Source organism: Benincasa hispida, chromosome 10 (genome assembly GCF_009727055.1).
Source record: "Benincasa hispida cultivar B227 chromosome 10, ASM972705v1, whole genome shotgun sequence".
NCBI lineage: Eukaryota > Viridiplantae > Streptophyta > Magnoliopsida > Cucurbitales > Cucurbitaceae > Benincasa > Benincasa hispida.
Genome location: NC_052358.1, coordinates 14883721 through 14900462, shown reverse-complemented (window position 1 = coordinate 14900462; position 16742 = coordinate 14883721). Strand labels below are relative to the sequence as shown.

The following is a 16742-nucleotide window of genomic DNA, read 5'->3' as shown; positions in this document are numbered from 1 at the left end:
TGGAGATAAATGTGAAATTGTTGTTAGAAATTTGGAGAAGAATATGAGTTTAAATAGGAAAATAAGTAAGTGAAAACCAAATCGAGTTTAGGCATTTAGATCATGCAAAGGAGAAATGAGTTGTGGAGATTTTTCTTTTTAAATTAAGTGACTGTTAGATACAAACATAAAATAATATTAAATTTATTTTCTTTTAAAATTCAATTTCGTTTTAAAACCAACCCAAGAATTAAAAAGTCCACTTTGTGTCATTCCTCCTATGCTCCAAGTGGCATGATCCACTTGGATGAAAAAAATCTGTCACGTCATCAGGATTTTTCCATTTTGTTTCGGATATATTTTATTCGTTTGAACTCCAATTTAAGTTATTCAAATTATTTAGATTAGTTGTTATAAGGTTTACATAATAGCCACTTCAAAATACTAAAATTGTCAAAGAAAAATAGTAGGTTTGTTATCATCAAAACATTAATTAACTAATTTGAGATTAAAGACAAAAAAACCAACCATTTCCAACTATATATTATAAATTGAGCAAAATATTGAAACATCCTAAAAATAAAGGAAAAGTAAGAATGATTCATTTAAAACCGGGGGTAGAGTGAGTATTTCACATGGGAAAATTGTTTAAAAAATTCATTTTAAAGATCCCAAATGGCAAATGACCCAGTTTTTTAAAAAAATGTTAAATGCTGATGTCATGACCACGTGAAGTTACAATATTGCCATTCATTTCTTGTTATTTTTTCTTTTTATTTTTCATCTTCTTTCTCCAGTGTTGCCTTGTCTTTCTTCCTCGTCGTCTTCTTCTTCTTTGGCTTCTTCTCCTCTATACGTCTTTTTCTTATTATCCGGCACGACGAGTCCAAGTGAGTAGCTCCGATGTAACCAATTTCGGTGAGCAAGAGCTAGAGAGATGAATGATTTTGTGAGTGAGGAAATGAAGAGAGAGACCGAAAGAGAACAAGAGTGATCGAGACCGAGAGAGAGCGAGAGACACAGAGAATGGTAATTTGTGAGTGAGGAAAATAACAGAGCGAGAGGGAGAGCAATATCGAGAGAGAGCGAGAACGAGACCAAGAGAGATCAGATCGAGATGCTTTTTTGAGTATATTTTGATAATTTCATCCGAATTTGATGTTAATAGAGGGTTACTCGACATTTTTTTTAGTAAAAACTGAATTATTTGACCATTTTTATCCAATTTTCGAGTTATACATACAAATTTTACATTTCATATCTTCAAAATGTTAAGAAATGTTTTTTTTTAAAAAGGAAGTCAATTACATAAAAAAATTGGGTTTTGGGTTAGTTCGGGCAATTTTCCGTGGGAAAGGGTCACGTGAGTTCGAACATCGTCTTCTTTAATTCTACGGATTCGCATCTTCTCCCGCAGATCTCCCTTTTAGCTTCCTATACCGAACCAGAACGGAAAATAAGGCCCCTAAAGGCCACGTGCACTCCTTTTCAGCCTCCCGCCTGTTCATCTTTCTCCTACCTCCGTTCACCCTCCGTTCTCCTCTCCGATCTTTCACTTCCCAGACCTCAATTTCAGAGAAAATGCCGTCCTCCGCTTAAAAATTACGCCAACAGTTCGCCTTACTCAACTCCTGGTACTCCTCTTCCCTTTTCCTTGATTTCGTGTTTCTGCTTGAATTCTGAAATTTCAATTATCTCGATTCTTGATTGGCTGAACGAATAATGATGATCTTCGTTCGCCGATGTTGCCTGTGCTGTCTGCCGATCAATTTCTTGCAAATGTAAACGCCAGAGGTTGCATCCTCCGTTGTATCTATGCTTCCGGAAATAGGTTTCTAGGGGAGACTGGAATTCAAACTGGAAGTTATCTTAACAAAATTGCCAGCGTCTTTGAAATCCAGTTATTTTTTGGGATTGTCATCGATATATTTTTTTATTTTTACAATTTTTGCTAATTTGTGATTGTAATGCATTTGATCGTCTCTCTCTCCGAGACAGATGGACGTGTGGTAATTTCATTTCTATTTTGCAGGTTGACAATATTCGGCTTCATTTCAAAAATCTGTACAGTTATGGTCCGTTCATGGTTTTTATACGGATGATAGATGAGGATTTGTTTTTATTTAATGGCGGTCCTTCCTTCTTTGTCATCCCGTAAAAATGTTTTTCACAGTACTTTACTCTATATATATAGTTTGTAGTAATTTTAGTAAAAAGGATAGCCGATCATTTTGTTTCTACAAACAGTGCTCTTAGCTGAAGAGCAGCTTGCAAAATTATAGTAATATTTTTCAATGGAAGGCACGTTACCAAGTTCAGGATCAGGCATGATATCTGAAGTTGATGTTAGTGGTGGAAGTAGAAAACTTCGAAGATGCTTTATTGGTGTTTCTCACTCAAAAGCATTTTCAAGGAATGCTATTCGGAGTGTAACTTCACTTAGACAGAGCAGAATTGCCAATGGTGCAGTTGGTCAGGCGGCATTTTTCTTGCTCAAAATTATTGCACTAGAGATGGTTCGAAGATTCTCAAAGTCTAGGTGTCCTTTTGCTTGGCGAGGTCTTCAAGCTCTGCAGATTCTTTGCTACCCACCATTTAAATGGATTCAGAGATGGGCTCCTTTCAGAGGTTTAGTCAAAGGCATGCAGGTTCGTGCTGTTAACTTCTCCTTGATTTATAATGACCATCGTGTCATAACTTTGATGGACAAGTCTAGCTAATATTCTTACCATATATCCATATGATCTTTTAAGTACTTGATGAAATGTTCATCGGTCCGTTATGCATGAACAAAAGAATAGAGCTTAAGCTTGAGGATTCACCCTAAGTAAGCATGCTTATATCTTCAAGTTCTCTGCTCCTCAGATGATTTATTGATTGTAAGGTGTGATTTGTGTTTACTTGTATGTGCAACGTGTGTATTAGGCTTGTTCCCTTTAATGTCTTGATAATGGTCATAACCTGCTCCTTGGGAGTTAATTCTGCAGACCCTATTCTCCATTGAACATGATAATGAGGAGTGCTTGCCACACTTGATTTGTCTTAAAAATAATGGTTCAAATTTGGAACTGGATGCTATGGTAATTCATGAAATATGAACTAGAACCTAGTTGCTCCATCTTAACTCAGAACTTTACTTCTTTTCCAATATAACTCCTGCAAGCATGTGCAAGATTTACATCCTCCAATTGCTTCTGTCCAGATGGCAATAAGTGCAGATGCAGTCACCTGAACTTTGGATAACTAATGAATGATTCCTGTTCTTCCCATCTTAAATTCTTAATATACACTGTTTCTTCAACGAATTATATATTACCTTTATTTTGCCAGATGTTGTCAAAGCCATTACTTGTACTATCAATAGCAACATCAATCTCTGACCAGACAGAGTCTATGGGTGGAAACTCCAATGGCGTCAGTGATTCCCCTTCATATTCTGAAATGTACTCAGAACTATCCTCTGAAAACTCTTCTACTGATGCAAGGTACTGTAATGAGATAACACCAGGGTGCTTGACTTTTTCATCTTAGATTAATATTCTGAAAGGACCTTCGTTATTTTTACTATGGGCTATAAGTCGAATCAAGAAATTAAAAGCTGTGTGTGTGATATTTTTTTTTTTTTTTTTTTAAATCTGTGAGTTTCCAGACCAACTTACGCGCACTTCGATTAATGGGACACTCTGCCTAATTCTACAACATTTGGGTGTCAAGGAAACACCTAGAAAATTAATTCCTAGGTAGGTGGCCACCATGGATTGAATCCTTGTCCTCTTAGCCATTTATTGAGACTATGTCTCTTTTTTACCACTAGGCCAACCCATGGTGGTTATATTAAAGGCTGGTTGCTCATATATATACGGTGATAAAGTATTTCTTCCTCGATGTTGATGACATTTTGTTGATATCCTTAAAATGTTAATGACATAAGACATGTCAACCAATGTACCACTTCCTCATCAATGGACAACTAAATTTTTCTTTACTACCGTGTGCTGTTGCCTGTTAAGCTGAAAGCCCATAGCAGATGCCTACTTCGCACGTTCTCAATGACACAGAAATGTGAGGTTCATCTATTATGAGATATGGGAAGACTTTACCTCTAATATATTTTTTTTCGATAGGGTACAAAACCCGACCTCTAGTCATTCTCCTGTTTACTTTTTCTTCCTTGTACATCTGCTCTCTCCCTCTTTTCCTCCACTCTCCTCCTGCCCTCTCCCTCAATCCTCTATTTCCTCTCTTCATTTTACTCTCTCTCTTTTCAAAATTAGATCTATGCTTGTATTTTTAACTTTTCTATTCTTTCACCGCAATAAATATTTCAATGCTATTTTTTCTCTTAATCTATGGATATCATTCTATTACCATGTTTTTTTTTATTGAAATGCCTCGTTATGTTATATGAGATAATAATATAATTTTACAATATGTTGTTAATGAATAATGTATATAATTATTTAAGATTAAAATATTATTGGTTGCCCATACACTGAGTCTTATTCCATTTTAATATGTATACTATACTTCCAATAAATCTTAAAGTTAGTCCTTATTGTTAATTTGTGGTTGGTATTTATCAAACTTGGTAAATTAATAAGAATAATTTTCTCTAAAAAAGGGTACAAGGTGAATGTCCATCCAAAATGTATGGAGGGATGGCTAATAGAGTCTTTCTTTCTTTCTTTCTTTCTTTCTTTCTTTTTTTGGGAGAAGTTAACAATAAATCCTCAATGAGGACGAATTTTCTAATTTATTGAAAGTACAATGGCTTGAATATTTGATAGACATGGGCTAAAATAGCATAAATCCCAAAGTACAGAGACTAAAATGATATTAACCTTTCTTTAAATATCAATATTAACATTATTTATCATGTGAACTCCATAACTCTATTTTGATTCTCATCTCTATCTTCCTTCCCCTCCCTTCAACACATTTTTATTCCTTTTCAAGTATGTAACTGATGAGGAGAATTAGAATAATTAGTATAATTTAGTTTATATTTAGTTTAGTTGTTAATTTAGATTGATTCATGTTCAATTAGAATTAATTTGTTAATTGTCTTATTTTATTGTAAGGCTATAAATAGCCAATTTAGGGTTGTAATTAAAAGCTTTCGATTATCCATTTTGAAATAGAACTTGTGTTCTTGAGAGTTTCTCTAAATTAGGGATGAATTTTCTTAATTTGGCCATGGACTTGGCCTAAATACCTTCCCCATTGTATCAGTAACCATATCATAAAATTATTTCAGTGATTTTTTCTTTCAAATTTTGCGTAAGCTTAAGGTTTTGACTTCAGAGTATTCAAAAGATTGAATTGTAGCCTATTTAAAGCTAACGTGGAAGTTCCATTATTAATTCCTGCAATTTTTATTTCTACGATTTCTCAAGATTTTTGTCAACACCACCACTAGTTCTATTGATACTTCTTGTGAAATCAATCCTTGACATGTTCCATATTGACATTATTTCTCTGTGTAACATCTATTCCCCATTTCCCAACATTTCATGAGTGCTCTCTCTCTAATCAAATTTTGATGATCTCCTTAGAATCTTTTATTTAACTCCTGCGCGCTACTTTCGCATGTTCTGTAATCTCTTCACTCTAACTTTTTAATAGTATACATGATTTGCAGTGCCTGTGATGAGGCTCCACAAAGTAGTGAATCTGAAACTTGGTTGGTGCGTCTCTCTAAAGAGCTGGAAAGTCAGGGTTTCAGTTTGCCAGAAAGGTAATTTCTGATTTGACTTACTGGAGATTGTTGTAGCTGCTGTTGACTGAACAGCCTCAACTGAAGTTTTGGCCTTTAAATTTGTATGATCATGAGAAGGAGAACTATGTTGATACTAACGATTTTATGGGTCTTGAATTAGTTTAACTTGACTGTGCCTTTGTGTGTTGGTTGTGGTTGTTATTAGTGGGATTGTGCATGTATTCATGGGCTTCTCTTAATGCGCTATTTACGACATTCTTCTTTCATACAGACTTGATGAAGACGAGCTTCAAAGATTCTACACTGCTGCTAATGGTGACTTTACATCTTTGTTATCTTCAATTAAGAAGACAATTCGCTGGAGAGAGAACTACAAAATACTCTCATCTTCAGAGCTTGATATGTGGTCACACATGGTCTTTTGGCATGGATTTGATCTGAAGCACAGACCTTGTCTCATAGTACGGCTTGGGCTTGCTTGCATGAGCTTGTCATCTGAAGACAGACCCCGTTTTACCCAGGCCATCAGTACGTCTCTTAAGTCTTAATTTTATCAACAAACTTGGAAATCTAGTTCTGTCGGTTCCACATAGGAGGAGCATTTTACTTGCTTGATTTTTAGGGTCAACTTTTTCCGAGTGTCTCTAATTGACTGACTGAAATGTTTGGAAGTTTTTAGGTGCAGATGGTGTTCATCTAACCATCTATTGAGTGCTAAAGAGCCAATTTCGATTAGAACTTTACTATTGCTAAAGGTTGATAACATTGATCGCATAATTTCTAACAAGAATCTTGATTACGATAAATTTTTGTTTGATCAATATCCAAATTACAGGAAAAACTGTTTATCCTTCGGCATTGCCTTTACATTGCTAATAATGTGATTTGCTTTCCTTATTATGATCGTTGTTTAGCATGTTGGCTGCATAATAGACTGTTCTTAGTTCTTTCTTCACCTTTATTCTAAAGGAACGCTGTTTCTTTTCTTCTAGTTCTCCTTCTAACCATTCAGAAATCTTCATATGTAAAACTGAAATGCTGTAATTGCAGTATCTCAGGTAGAACATGGAGTCGTTGAGTTAGCTGATGCAGAAAATCCCCAAATTACAGTTTTAGTGGATTGTGAAGGATTAACTCCTTTCAGAGTTCCCATGCAAATGATGAGATATTGTTCTTCCCTTCTACAAGATCACTTCCCAAACCGTCTCGGCTGTTTGTTTGTCATTCGGCTTCCTCCGGTTGTCCGTCTCCTTGCTCAAACTTTTATTCAAGTAAGATTATCCTCTAGCTTTTGCACTTCTTTTTTCCCTGCTGAAAATTGTATTATGAATCAATTATAAGCTCCTTGTCTACAGTAATCTACTAATCTTGCAGTTGTGCTTAACAAATGATGGTTTTTCTTTAGATTTTGAAACCTGTTACGCGGAAAAAGTTGAAAATTGAGGGAGAGACTACATATGAAAAGGTTCTATCTGAGTACCTAGAAATGCTACCTAGGTATCTTGGTGGCAAATGCTCCTGCACGGAATGTTCAAAAGTAGATTTCCATGATATACAGCGATTGGATACGAACGAGACGGCAAACAGAGAGTTGATTACTGATGGAATTCATGGAAATGATGCAATTTTACCATCTCAGATGGTGTATGAATTCGATAATCACTTACATGGAAACTTCGATCAGATGGTAAGAACTGGTGTGATAAGCATCCTTATGTTATGGGCTTTTGTCGCCGTTATTGTCAGTGCATATGATCCCGAAAACCGATTCTTTTTCCCTTTGTGATCAAGAAGGAAAGGGCTGAGTCAAAGTTGCGACTTCTGCGTTTACAGAAAGGAAAAGTAATGCATTATTCATGTCATGTTTAATAATGATATGTGGTATCGTCTATAGTTCATGAATTTGTTGTAACAGATTAGCAATATTGGACTTCCAAAGTGTATTTATTTAAGCTGCATAATTTCAAATAATTGAATTACAGGAGTGTCGAAGTTGGTATTGCTATTTCAATATTATTATGTGCATTTAAGAATAAAAATAGGTTAAGTTATCAAAGTACCCCTAAACTATGGACTGATTTCAATTATACCCCTAGTTTTAGGACGTTTCTTGAATTCTTTTCCCCTTTTTGAAAGTTTTCTCTCTCTCTCTCTCTCTCTCTCTTTTGTAAAAAAAATGGAAACATCATACAACCGCCTATATAATTACATCAAAAGAAATTAAGAAACAAACCAATCTGGATAAGGGAAAAGAAGAAAAGATGAAACTTCCTTATCCAAAGCCTTTTCGCAAGATAATGTGCCAAAAAGTTATGTTCACGCTTTGCATGAAAAAAAAAAGAGATTGATCTCAAATTAAGCGACAATGATTTAATCTCAATGAAAAAAAAACGACTCAATGTAATCAATCATAAGACTTATTATTGAGGAGGTGAATCATCTCAAGAAAATCCGACTCAATCATAATATTTGAAGCAGATATGGATGGGATGCTTTCCAGACTATCATGAATGGCCATAGCTTCCAAGATCTTAATCTCGTAACATCTATCCATAGCTTCCAAGATCTTAATCTCGTAACATCTATGAATAACTTTGAAGTCAGCTAGGTGAACACGACTCAAATAGTTTTGAAGTGTCCAACCCAGACCACCAACTTTTTTTAAGGACTCTAAACAACATCAATATTGAATTTCCACCAGTTCCTCGGGGGGGAGCCAACCGGTGAAATCTTATCTCTAAAAGTCAAACTGCTTTGTCAAAATAGATTTTTCATTACTCTCCACATGAACAGATGTCTCTTCAACCAAGTACTTAGCAATCGACGCCCATATGGAGTCTATATTGGTCGAAATTCTTTGAAACACAAGCTTATTCCTAACCTTCCAAATCTACCATGCAATAATCACGATCTTTAGCAGCTCCTAAGTGGAACTCCTCGTCAAAATCCAAAATCAAATATCCATATCAGTCCATCTATTCCTATCATCACAAAGAATGTCCTCATTAGTAAATGAGGTAAAATGTCTTTCGTTACCTGACATTTCCAAATAAGATGAGTTGATGTTCAACAGCGGGCACGCAAGCGTACATATCGAAGTAATAAAATCTCGACCGGGGTATCGTCCTCAAGGATTGGGTTTGAAAAATTTTTAGTTAGCTATCGTTAAACTCAAGTCAGTTTTATTTGGATAATTGGAAAGAGAAATTCGTTGTCGAAGCTTAATTAAACAAGAAAATAAAACTTCCAATTCAATGAGATAATGGTTCGAGTGTTGTTTCACTATGAAATTCAAATCGGTTATTAACATATGGATCAATTTTTTAAATCGAATGAGCCTAGAAGTCTATGATCAGGGTATTCTTTTTCAAGCTCAACCTATTCTAGTACATTTACAACAAATTGAATTTCTTCCTCAATTTTACAACGATGTGTCATTGTCGTTTCTTCATTCTCAACCCCTATTATCCTCTAATCATTCCATGCATTATCAAATAACAGTGTAATTGTTCAGTTCCAGCCAAACCTTTCAATGGCCAATCAAAAAGATGGATTTATATGGAGGAATTAAAATTCAACCATCAAACAATCGATTCAAACGTCGAAGAACCAATCAATTAAATTCTTAGCAAAGACAACACAACACCCTGGAATTGAGAGATTCAACTACTCATGTTCACAAAAAATAAAGATCTAACACAAAAGATCATCATAGAGAACAAGGAAGAAAGAAAGGTAGGCAACACAATCTCTTTCACTGTCGTTGTGTCACGATATCGATCTCTCGAACTTTCGTTGTTGAGTTTCAGATCAATCTCAACAATAGCTTCGTTCTCTAGATGGTAGTCTCTCAATTTAGGTCTAAAATATCACCCAATTGCCTTTTTTCTTTTTCTTTTTTTTTTTTTCCTAAATGATAGCAGAAGACTCAGCGATTGCGGCACCCACAGTGTCGCAACGCTCTCAGCAATGTTGTGACGTTGGAATAAGTAATAGCAGCCTTCAGTTTGTAGCGTTGTGATATTATCAGTAACATTGTGATGCTACCCTGTTTTCTTTAGCTCCCGGGTCTTCTGTGTCACGGGGCAACGTTGCAATACTATGCGCTACCATGCCTTGTTTTTCTTCCTTAACGATTTGCCCAACTTACTCTTTTACTTCCCCTTGTATTGGATGATCCTAAAGTCCTTATTTTTAGACATTTGCACCAAGTTTTCATCCAAATAAGTTCAAACTTGCTCTTGTAACTCGATTTTCTGAAATTAACTCAATAAACCACGTCACAATTTTAGATCTAAATCCAAAGGTAAGAAAAGTATTTTTCAGGTGCTTTTCAATGTTTCAAGATTCGACTGCCACATAAAAGAGCAGAAGAGACACCTTTCTGAGACAAATTACACTTGGAAGGAATAAGGTCATGGATAATCTTCCAACAACAAAATTTAGCCTTTTGATTAGAACACCTTCTGTTCGAAGGCCTAGCATCATATAAACTAGCTTCAAGACCTAAATGATAAACAGATTTAACATAAAATACTCCATTTCTTTCCAAATCCAATATGATCTCATCGTCATGTTCTCTTTTTGGTAGCGGAATCTGAAGAATGGCTTCCACATCCGGAATACAGGTTCTCTTGGAATCTGATTCTGAGAAAGCGGAGGAATCATCTGAATTAGGTCTTAATTTCAACGTCCAGACCCAACAATTAATAAGGTTAGACAACGCCCCTACAGATTTTGGGGGTACAAAGTTAGGAACACGCTTTCCCTCTCCCGAAATCTACAGAACAACAATGATCTGATTTAGCTTCCCATCACCAACTCGCCAATGATAGCCATGCATGAAGAGATTCCTACCCACAAAATACTCTGCCACGCGACGATGGCTGACTTCCCAATCCTGCGAACAAAAAAATTGCAAGTTTTGAAATATTTACCTCGGAACACCTTGAAAAAGAGGTTGTTGGGATGTTTCAGAAGTCTCCAACTTTGCTTACCTAACATGGCTTGGTTGAAAATTTGTTGATCTCTGAACCCAAGCCCACCTTCCTCCTTTCTATGACAATGTCACTCCTCTAATGGATCTTGTTTCTATCTAATCCCCACCAAAATTTTGTATAAAGTTGACTAACCTTGTCACATAAGCTCTTTGACAGTTGGAAGCAACTCATAGTGTATGTAAGGATTGCTTGAGCTACCGCCTTAATAAGAACCTCCTTACCATAGAGAGAGAATAGTTTTTCCTTCCATCCTTGAAGCACTCTCCAAACTCTGTCCTTTACCTTTTTGAAGACCTAACATTCACTTTTGGATACTTGTGAGGGGAGCCCAAGATATCAACCCAATGAAGGAGAATAACAAATCCCAAGAGCCACTTTTATTCTATCAATCACCTCTTCAGACGTAGACTTACCGTAATTTGATTGTTTCGCCTGAAGTCTGTCATAGACCTCCAAAGTAGCTTTTCATATTGTCACTTGAAAAAAAAAAAAAAAAAAAAAGCGAGAATAGATTTTTGAAATAGTCTTTGAAGGCTTTTGCCATTAAACATATTGATGAAAAGGTTTGTGTATGCTTATGTAATGCTTAAGTGAATAAATCTAAACACGTGTGAGAAATAAATTTATAGGTTACGATTAGTAAAAAATAATCATAAATTAAATAACGAAAAATTGGGACATAAAGTTGAAAGGAGTAAAACGACGATAGGTATGGTTCACAACTTTTTTTTAATGTATTTAAATTTGTTCACATAAGTAATACAGAGATTATTCGTGTGAATTTTAATGGGGTTTTTTCTTTTAAAAAATCAAATTTCAAAATTCAAAAGTTAAGATAACAAATTTCAAAGCTTGGGAATATTTTTCTAGTTTAGCCTATAAACATTAGGGTTGGCAATGAGGTGGGGCGAAACCGGAATGCATTCCTCATCCCTGTCCTTACCTCATTCCCCTTTTGAAGAGTCGGGATCGGGGTCGAAGAATCCCAGTTCAGGGATCGGGTTCCCACGGGAAAATTTTCATCATCTATTATTTTTTTTTTATTTAAAATCAATGAATTTTTATATTTATGTTGAAATGGTACACTTTTTAGGTAACAAATTGTTATTATTATTGTTTTATTTATTTAAATTAATAATAGAAAAATATTCTAACATTTCTTTATTTTAAAATTTAATAAAAAGTTAAAATTTAATTATATCATGAAATGAAATTTTTTTAAAAAAAAAGTAAAAAAAAACAAAAACAAAAACAAAAACAAAAATAAAAACAAAAATAGTAGCTTTAAAGTTACTATTATATATGTGTGTACACCTAGGAAGCACAAATACTTCTAATTGTGCAGAGAATCGGTATCAGATACGGATACATCCATATACGTGATAGATATGTGTCTGATACGTGATTTTTTTTTTTAATTTTTAGATAATGTATCTACTTCTAGATACGTGAAAATGATACGTGGGTCAAATTTTTTTTTTTTTTTTTTCAAATTTAAGCCCAACCACTTAAAAAGCTCAACCCACAACTCATTTTATTTTAGTGCATATTTATGAGTGATTTTAAAATCATAAAAAATCACTTTTTTCATTTTTAAAATTATTTAAAACGCGTTTTTTAATTACTCAAAATTAATTTAGTTTTCAAATTTACACTTTTAAATATAATTTTCATATAATCAAAATTAGTTTTGAAGGATTAAACACGTTTCACAATGATTTTGAAAATGACAAAATTAATTTCAATCGTTTTAAAATCACTCCCAAACATAAAAGTCCACTTAAATTGAGCAATCCAAAACAAGATAAATTGAAAATGATAAAAAAAATTTAAAATTTTAACAAAAAAAACCCGTAATGTAATTAAATCTTCATTCTTTCCTTCTCTCTCACTATTTAAATCATGATTCCTCCCATCCTCAATTTCATTCTTCAATTTTCATCTTTTACTTATTTCCTACTGTCTACTCTAGTCGCTCAACAATCACTCGACATAACTGGAATTTTTTTCAAGTTTTCACTCTCTTTTTTAATATATTTTAATCTAACTTAAAATAAGTATTATAACAATTAATTAGACATTATATATATATATATACACGTATCTTCAATGTATCTTCAACGTATCTGTATCTTAGTTTTTTTAGAAATTAACGTATCGTCGTATCATATATCTGTATTTGTGTTTGTGCTTCTTAGATGTACACACACATATAAATAAATATATATATTAAAACTTAAAAAAATTATCAAGACGGGGTTGGGGACGGAGCAGGGATACCCTCCCCCATCTTTGTTTTGTCCTCGGTTTGAGGACTCATTTTAGATCCCCGATTTGACCTCATTCCTGATCAAATCGAGATTTCTCGCCCCGATCTGCAGGGACCCAACTCCACAGGGATTTTTGTCAATCTTATACTGATGAAGTTGGCATCCAACATGCGGAAGTAATTAAAGATCTAAGCACTCTAACTACATCAATTTTAGTTAAAAAATAAAAAATAAAAAATGCATGTTCTTAGTATTCAGTATATTGAGGTTTCAAGTGAATATCTTTGATGATTCCTCGGAATTGCTTGAATTCACCATAAATTTCTTATTTAATCTATACAATAGACCACCACAAGAGTCTTGTCTACTAATTTGAAGCCTTAGATTGAGTGGTGAAACTCAAATTGAGAGTAAATTTGGTGTGATTAGGGAGTTGGAATAAAGAGAGAAAACTAGAAAATTTTTCCTTTTTCAATTTCAAATTGCATGCCCCATTTTCAGTCAAATAGATCTCTATTTATTCAATATTAACATGCAAATTAGTGGGCAATAGAGATTGATACACAAACTTCCACTCAATTGAGTGGATTAGGTGTAGAAAAATTGGAAAAGTTGGAAAAATCCACTTTCTAAATTTTTAAATATTTTTCTTTTAAATTAATTTCAATTTTCAAAAAATCAAAATTAAAATAAAACTTAAAATATGGGTTTGAATTTTCAAATTCTAATTTTATTTAAAATAACTTGTTTTAAATAAAATTTTAAAATACCTTATTTTAAATAAAATTTTATTAAACAAACTTAATTAATTTTAATAATTGATTTAATATCAAATATTAAATTAATAAAATACCTAATTCACAAAATCATTAATAAAATAATTTAATTAATTTACAGGAGATCAGATTAAGAGTCGGTACAAAACTGCCATCCTTTGGGGGGACACTCCCAGGATGCCTTGAGGCGATGCACAAAACGTTATCCAACCTAATGAGAGAAATCGTGGGATATGTTGTCACACGTCCCGCTCCCACTTACTATGAACATTCTCTTCATTCACCTTGGTATTGACCTACCCAAACACCATCCTTTAGGGGTACTCCCAGGGTGCCTCGAGGCCGATGATAAATCTTACGGTGTGAACTTTAGGGAGAAACGTGTAGAGGTTTAAGTGAAGTATCATATACCTCAAGTACCTCCCACTAAATGTTCTACCTAGGGATTCATTAACTTAGACAATTTGGCTATTGTTATCTAAGTGTGAGTTTAATTTGCTAAAAAACAACTATTGCTTTTGATAATTAAATAAGTTCGAATCAAGTCTCATTAAACACTTTAACATATTACCGTCAAATTTGCATGCATGCATCAAATCTATCTAATTCACCTTTTCAGGTAGGTTCCCAGGTAGGGGTGTTCCGTTTTCGTCAGCTTAAATACCCCAGCCTAGACAGAATCCGCCTTAGACAAAAGGTCCCTTATAGTTAGATTCGGTACATATTTAATTTTTTATTGGTCGATTTAATCCTATTAAACTAATTAAAAGATTAAACTTAGGTTTCTAATCTCATTAGAACCGTGATTTTAGGTCTATCTCAATCAAAATTTAAAACTCTTTTAAAACACGATTCAAGCCTAAGTTTGCAGGCATGTCTTTCTTATTGATTTTAGTTCTAATTTCCATTATAACTCTTGTAAAATGAAATAACTAAGACCATCCACATTGATAAGCTAGACTATGTATTTATAACTATTATAAATTTAACCTATGTGTCATGCCTTATGCAATGTTCATTCATTACTATATATAATTCTTATATAAGTTGTAATGAACCAAGCATACATGCTTTCATACACCCTTATACTATAACACTTATAATACAAAGATGATGCATAAATATGTTTAATGCATGCATATATTATAATTCTTTGTCATGAACGGCGTTATATAACGAGACTAAACATTTCATGATCCGGTCTTATACAAACTCCTTTGTATAGGATACCCCCACTTGCATGTCTACACACGAATGATCAGAATCAGATCATTTGTAGCACTTTACAACACTTGTAATATCTACAAAGCGGGTCGTATCCGTAGTGTCACCAGGATAAGGTTTCCCTCGTTTATCCATATACTACCGACTATTTAGGTTATCACTTAAGGCATGCTTCACTTGTATGTCTCCACATACAGGCTTAAGTTATAATGATAACTTGTGGCAAACTCCAAGGAGTATCATAGCCACAAACGTGGAAAAACATATATAGCACAAGTATCATCTCATTAGAAAGATTGTGCAACGGGGAGATGTGATCATCTCACGGTTAAAGTTTTTTAGGGTCACTTGGAGAGTCTGGGTTTACGAAATATGAGTCTGGAAGATTTTATTGGGTATATTGCATGTTCTAATTTGTTGTATTGTATATTGATACTTTACTTTCCCACTCGTCTTTTATTATATTTTGATATATTCCACTAACTTTTGACAAGTGAAAGATTGTTGGGATTAATGTCTGAAATCTAGTATATCTTGTGGTTTGTAGTATTGTTAACACAAAATATTTATTTAATAAAATCATAGTATTTTATTTAACATTTAGACAACATTGATTCAATCCAATAAACTAAGATCCAAGGTTATATGATGTCACTTTTACGTTATACTGTTTTCTTCTCTCAAACTCGATTTTGATAGAATTTAGATGTTAGTGATTTTCCTGTTCAATTAATTTTCCTTATTTTAAAATTTATGTTTTAGGGGTATCCCCAACCAATATTTTATAAAATTTTGAGTTAGAATTTTGTTTGAATTCTTTATTTAATAAAACAGTCCAATTTTCTTATTTTAAATATAAATGTTTATGTATAAGTTTATGCATGCATGGAGTAATGACCCTATCGGGTGCCTTAGGAAGTCGGGTCATTACAATTAGTTTGTTCATATGTCACTGTAGAAGTCTTGTAGTTACAAATAAGTACGATGTATTAATTTCTTGCTATTTTTCTGTGAATTGTTTTTATTTAGGTAAATTGCCCATAGACGTAGTTGACAAGTTACCAACTTTATGTTTCCTTCCTGCTTTTCTCTATCTGTGTTTACTTTATGTTTATGAGATTGTGGCAACACCGTGTGTGACTTGATAAAGTGTGTATCAATTCTTTCAAAACTAGTCTTCAAAACATTGTTTTTGTTTATTAAACATGGTTAATAATTAAAGTGTTTAGTTAGGAAAGATGAAAACTACAATATATAAGTTGTAACAAACAAAGATAATTTTTAAAAATCAAATGGTTATCCAATAAAATCAATATCCAGACTTTTAAAAATTGAGAAACAAACATATCCAAATTTTTAAGTTTATGGACTAAATTTATAATTTTAATTTTAACTACCGAATGATAAATAAAATTATGCAATTGTAGATTTTCTTTTTTTTTGGAAGTCTAAAATAATAGTGTGAAAATCGAAGGAAATTTGTATTGAATAATACAAAAGGGGAAAAAAATATGATTATATATACCACATTTTAATATTTGCTATTATAGCAAACATTGATCGGTCAACCTTTCCTTTTTTTCTAAATTTCAAATTTACCCTCTCTTTCCCTTTATTAACTTTCCTTTTTCACGTTCGTCACCTCCTTTGAACATTGTCGTTCGTGACCTTCTTCTTCTTTCACAGTGATTATATCTATTGTCTCTATGAAATCAAATCATGAAGCTCCATGATACTTTTTGCTTTCCTTTTTGTCGTTCTTTCCTTTTCTTTC

General features: G+C 33.5%; 1 protein-coding gene and 1 long non-coding RNA gene across 2 annotated transcripts; one reads left to right on the top strand and one right to left on the bottom strand.

The window, feature by feature from the left end:
* The first annotated feature begins 1353 nt into the window (after positions 1-1353).
* LOC120088835 lies at positions 1354-7756 on the top strand. Its single transcript, XM_039046279.1, has 7 exons — positions 1354-1613; positions 2012-2627; positions 3310-3464; positions 5621-5716; positions 5970-6226; positions 6749-6969; positions 7104-7756. Exons 2-7 carry the CDS (start codon positions 2274-2276, stop codon positions 7482-7484), a joined length of 1464 nt encoding a protein of 487 aa, XP_038902207.1. The 5' UTR covers positions 1354-1613; positions 2012-2273; the 3' UTR covers positions 7485-7756.
* A 1543-nt stretch (positions 7757-9299) lies between these two features.
* Positions 9300-11140, bottom strand: LOC120088618. Its single transcript, XR_005484988.1, has 2 exons — positions 10696-11140; positions 9300-10598 (listed from the first exon to the last, which is right to left on the bottom strand). It is a non-coding gene; the product is annotated as an uncharacterized LOC120088618 (long non-coding RNA).
* Positions 11141-16742: the final 5602 nt, after the last annotated feature.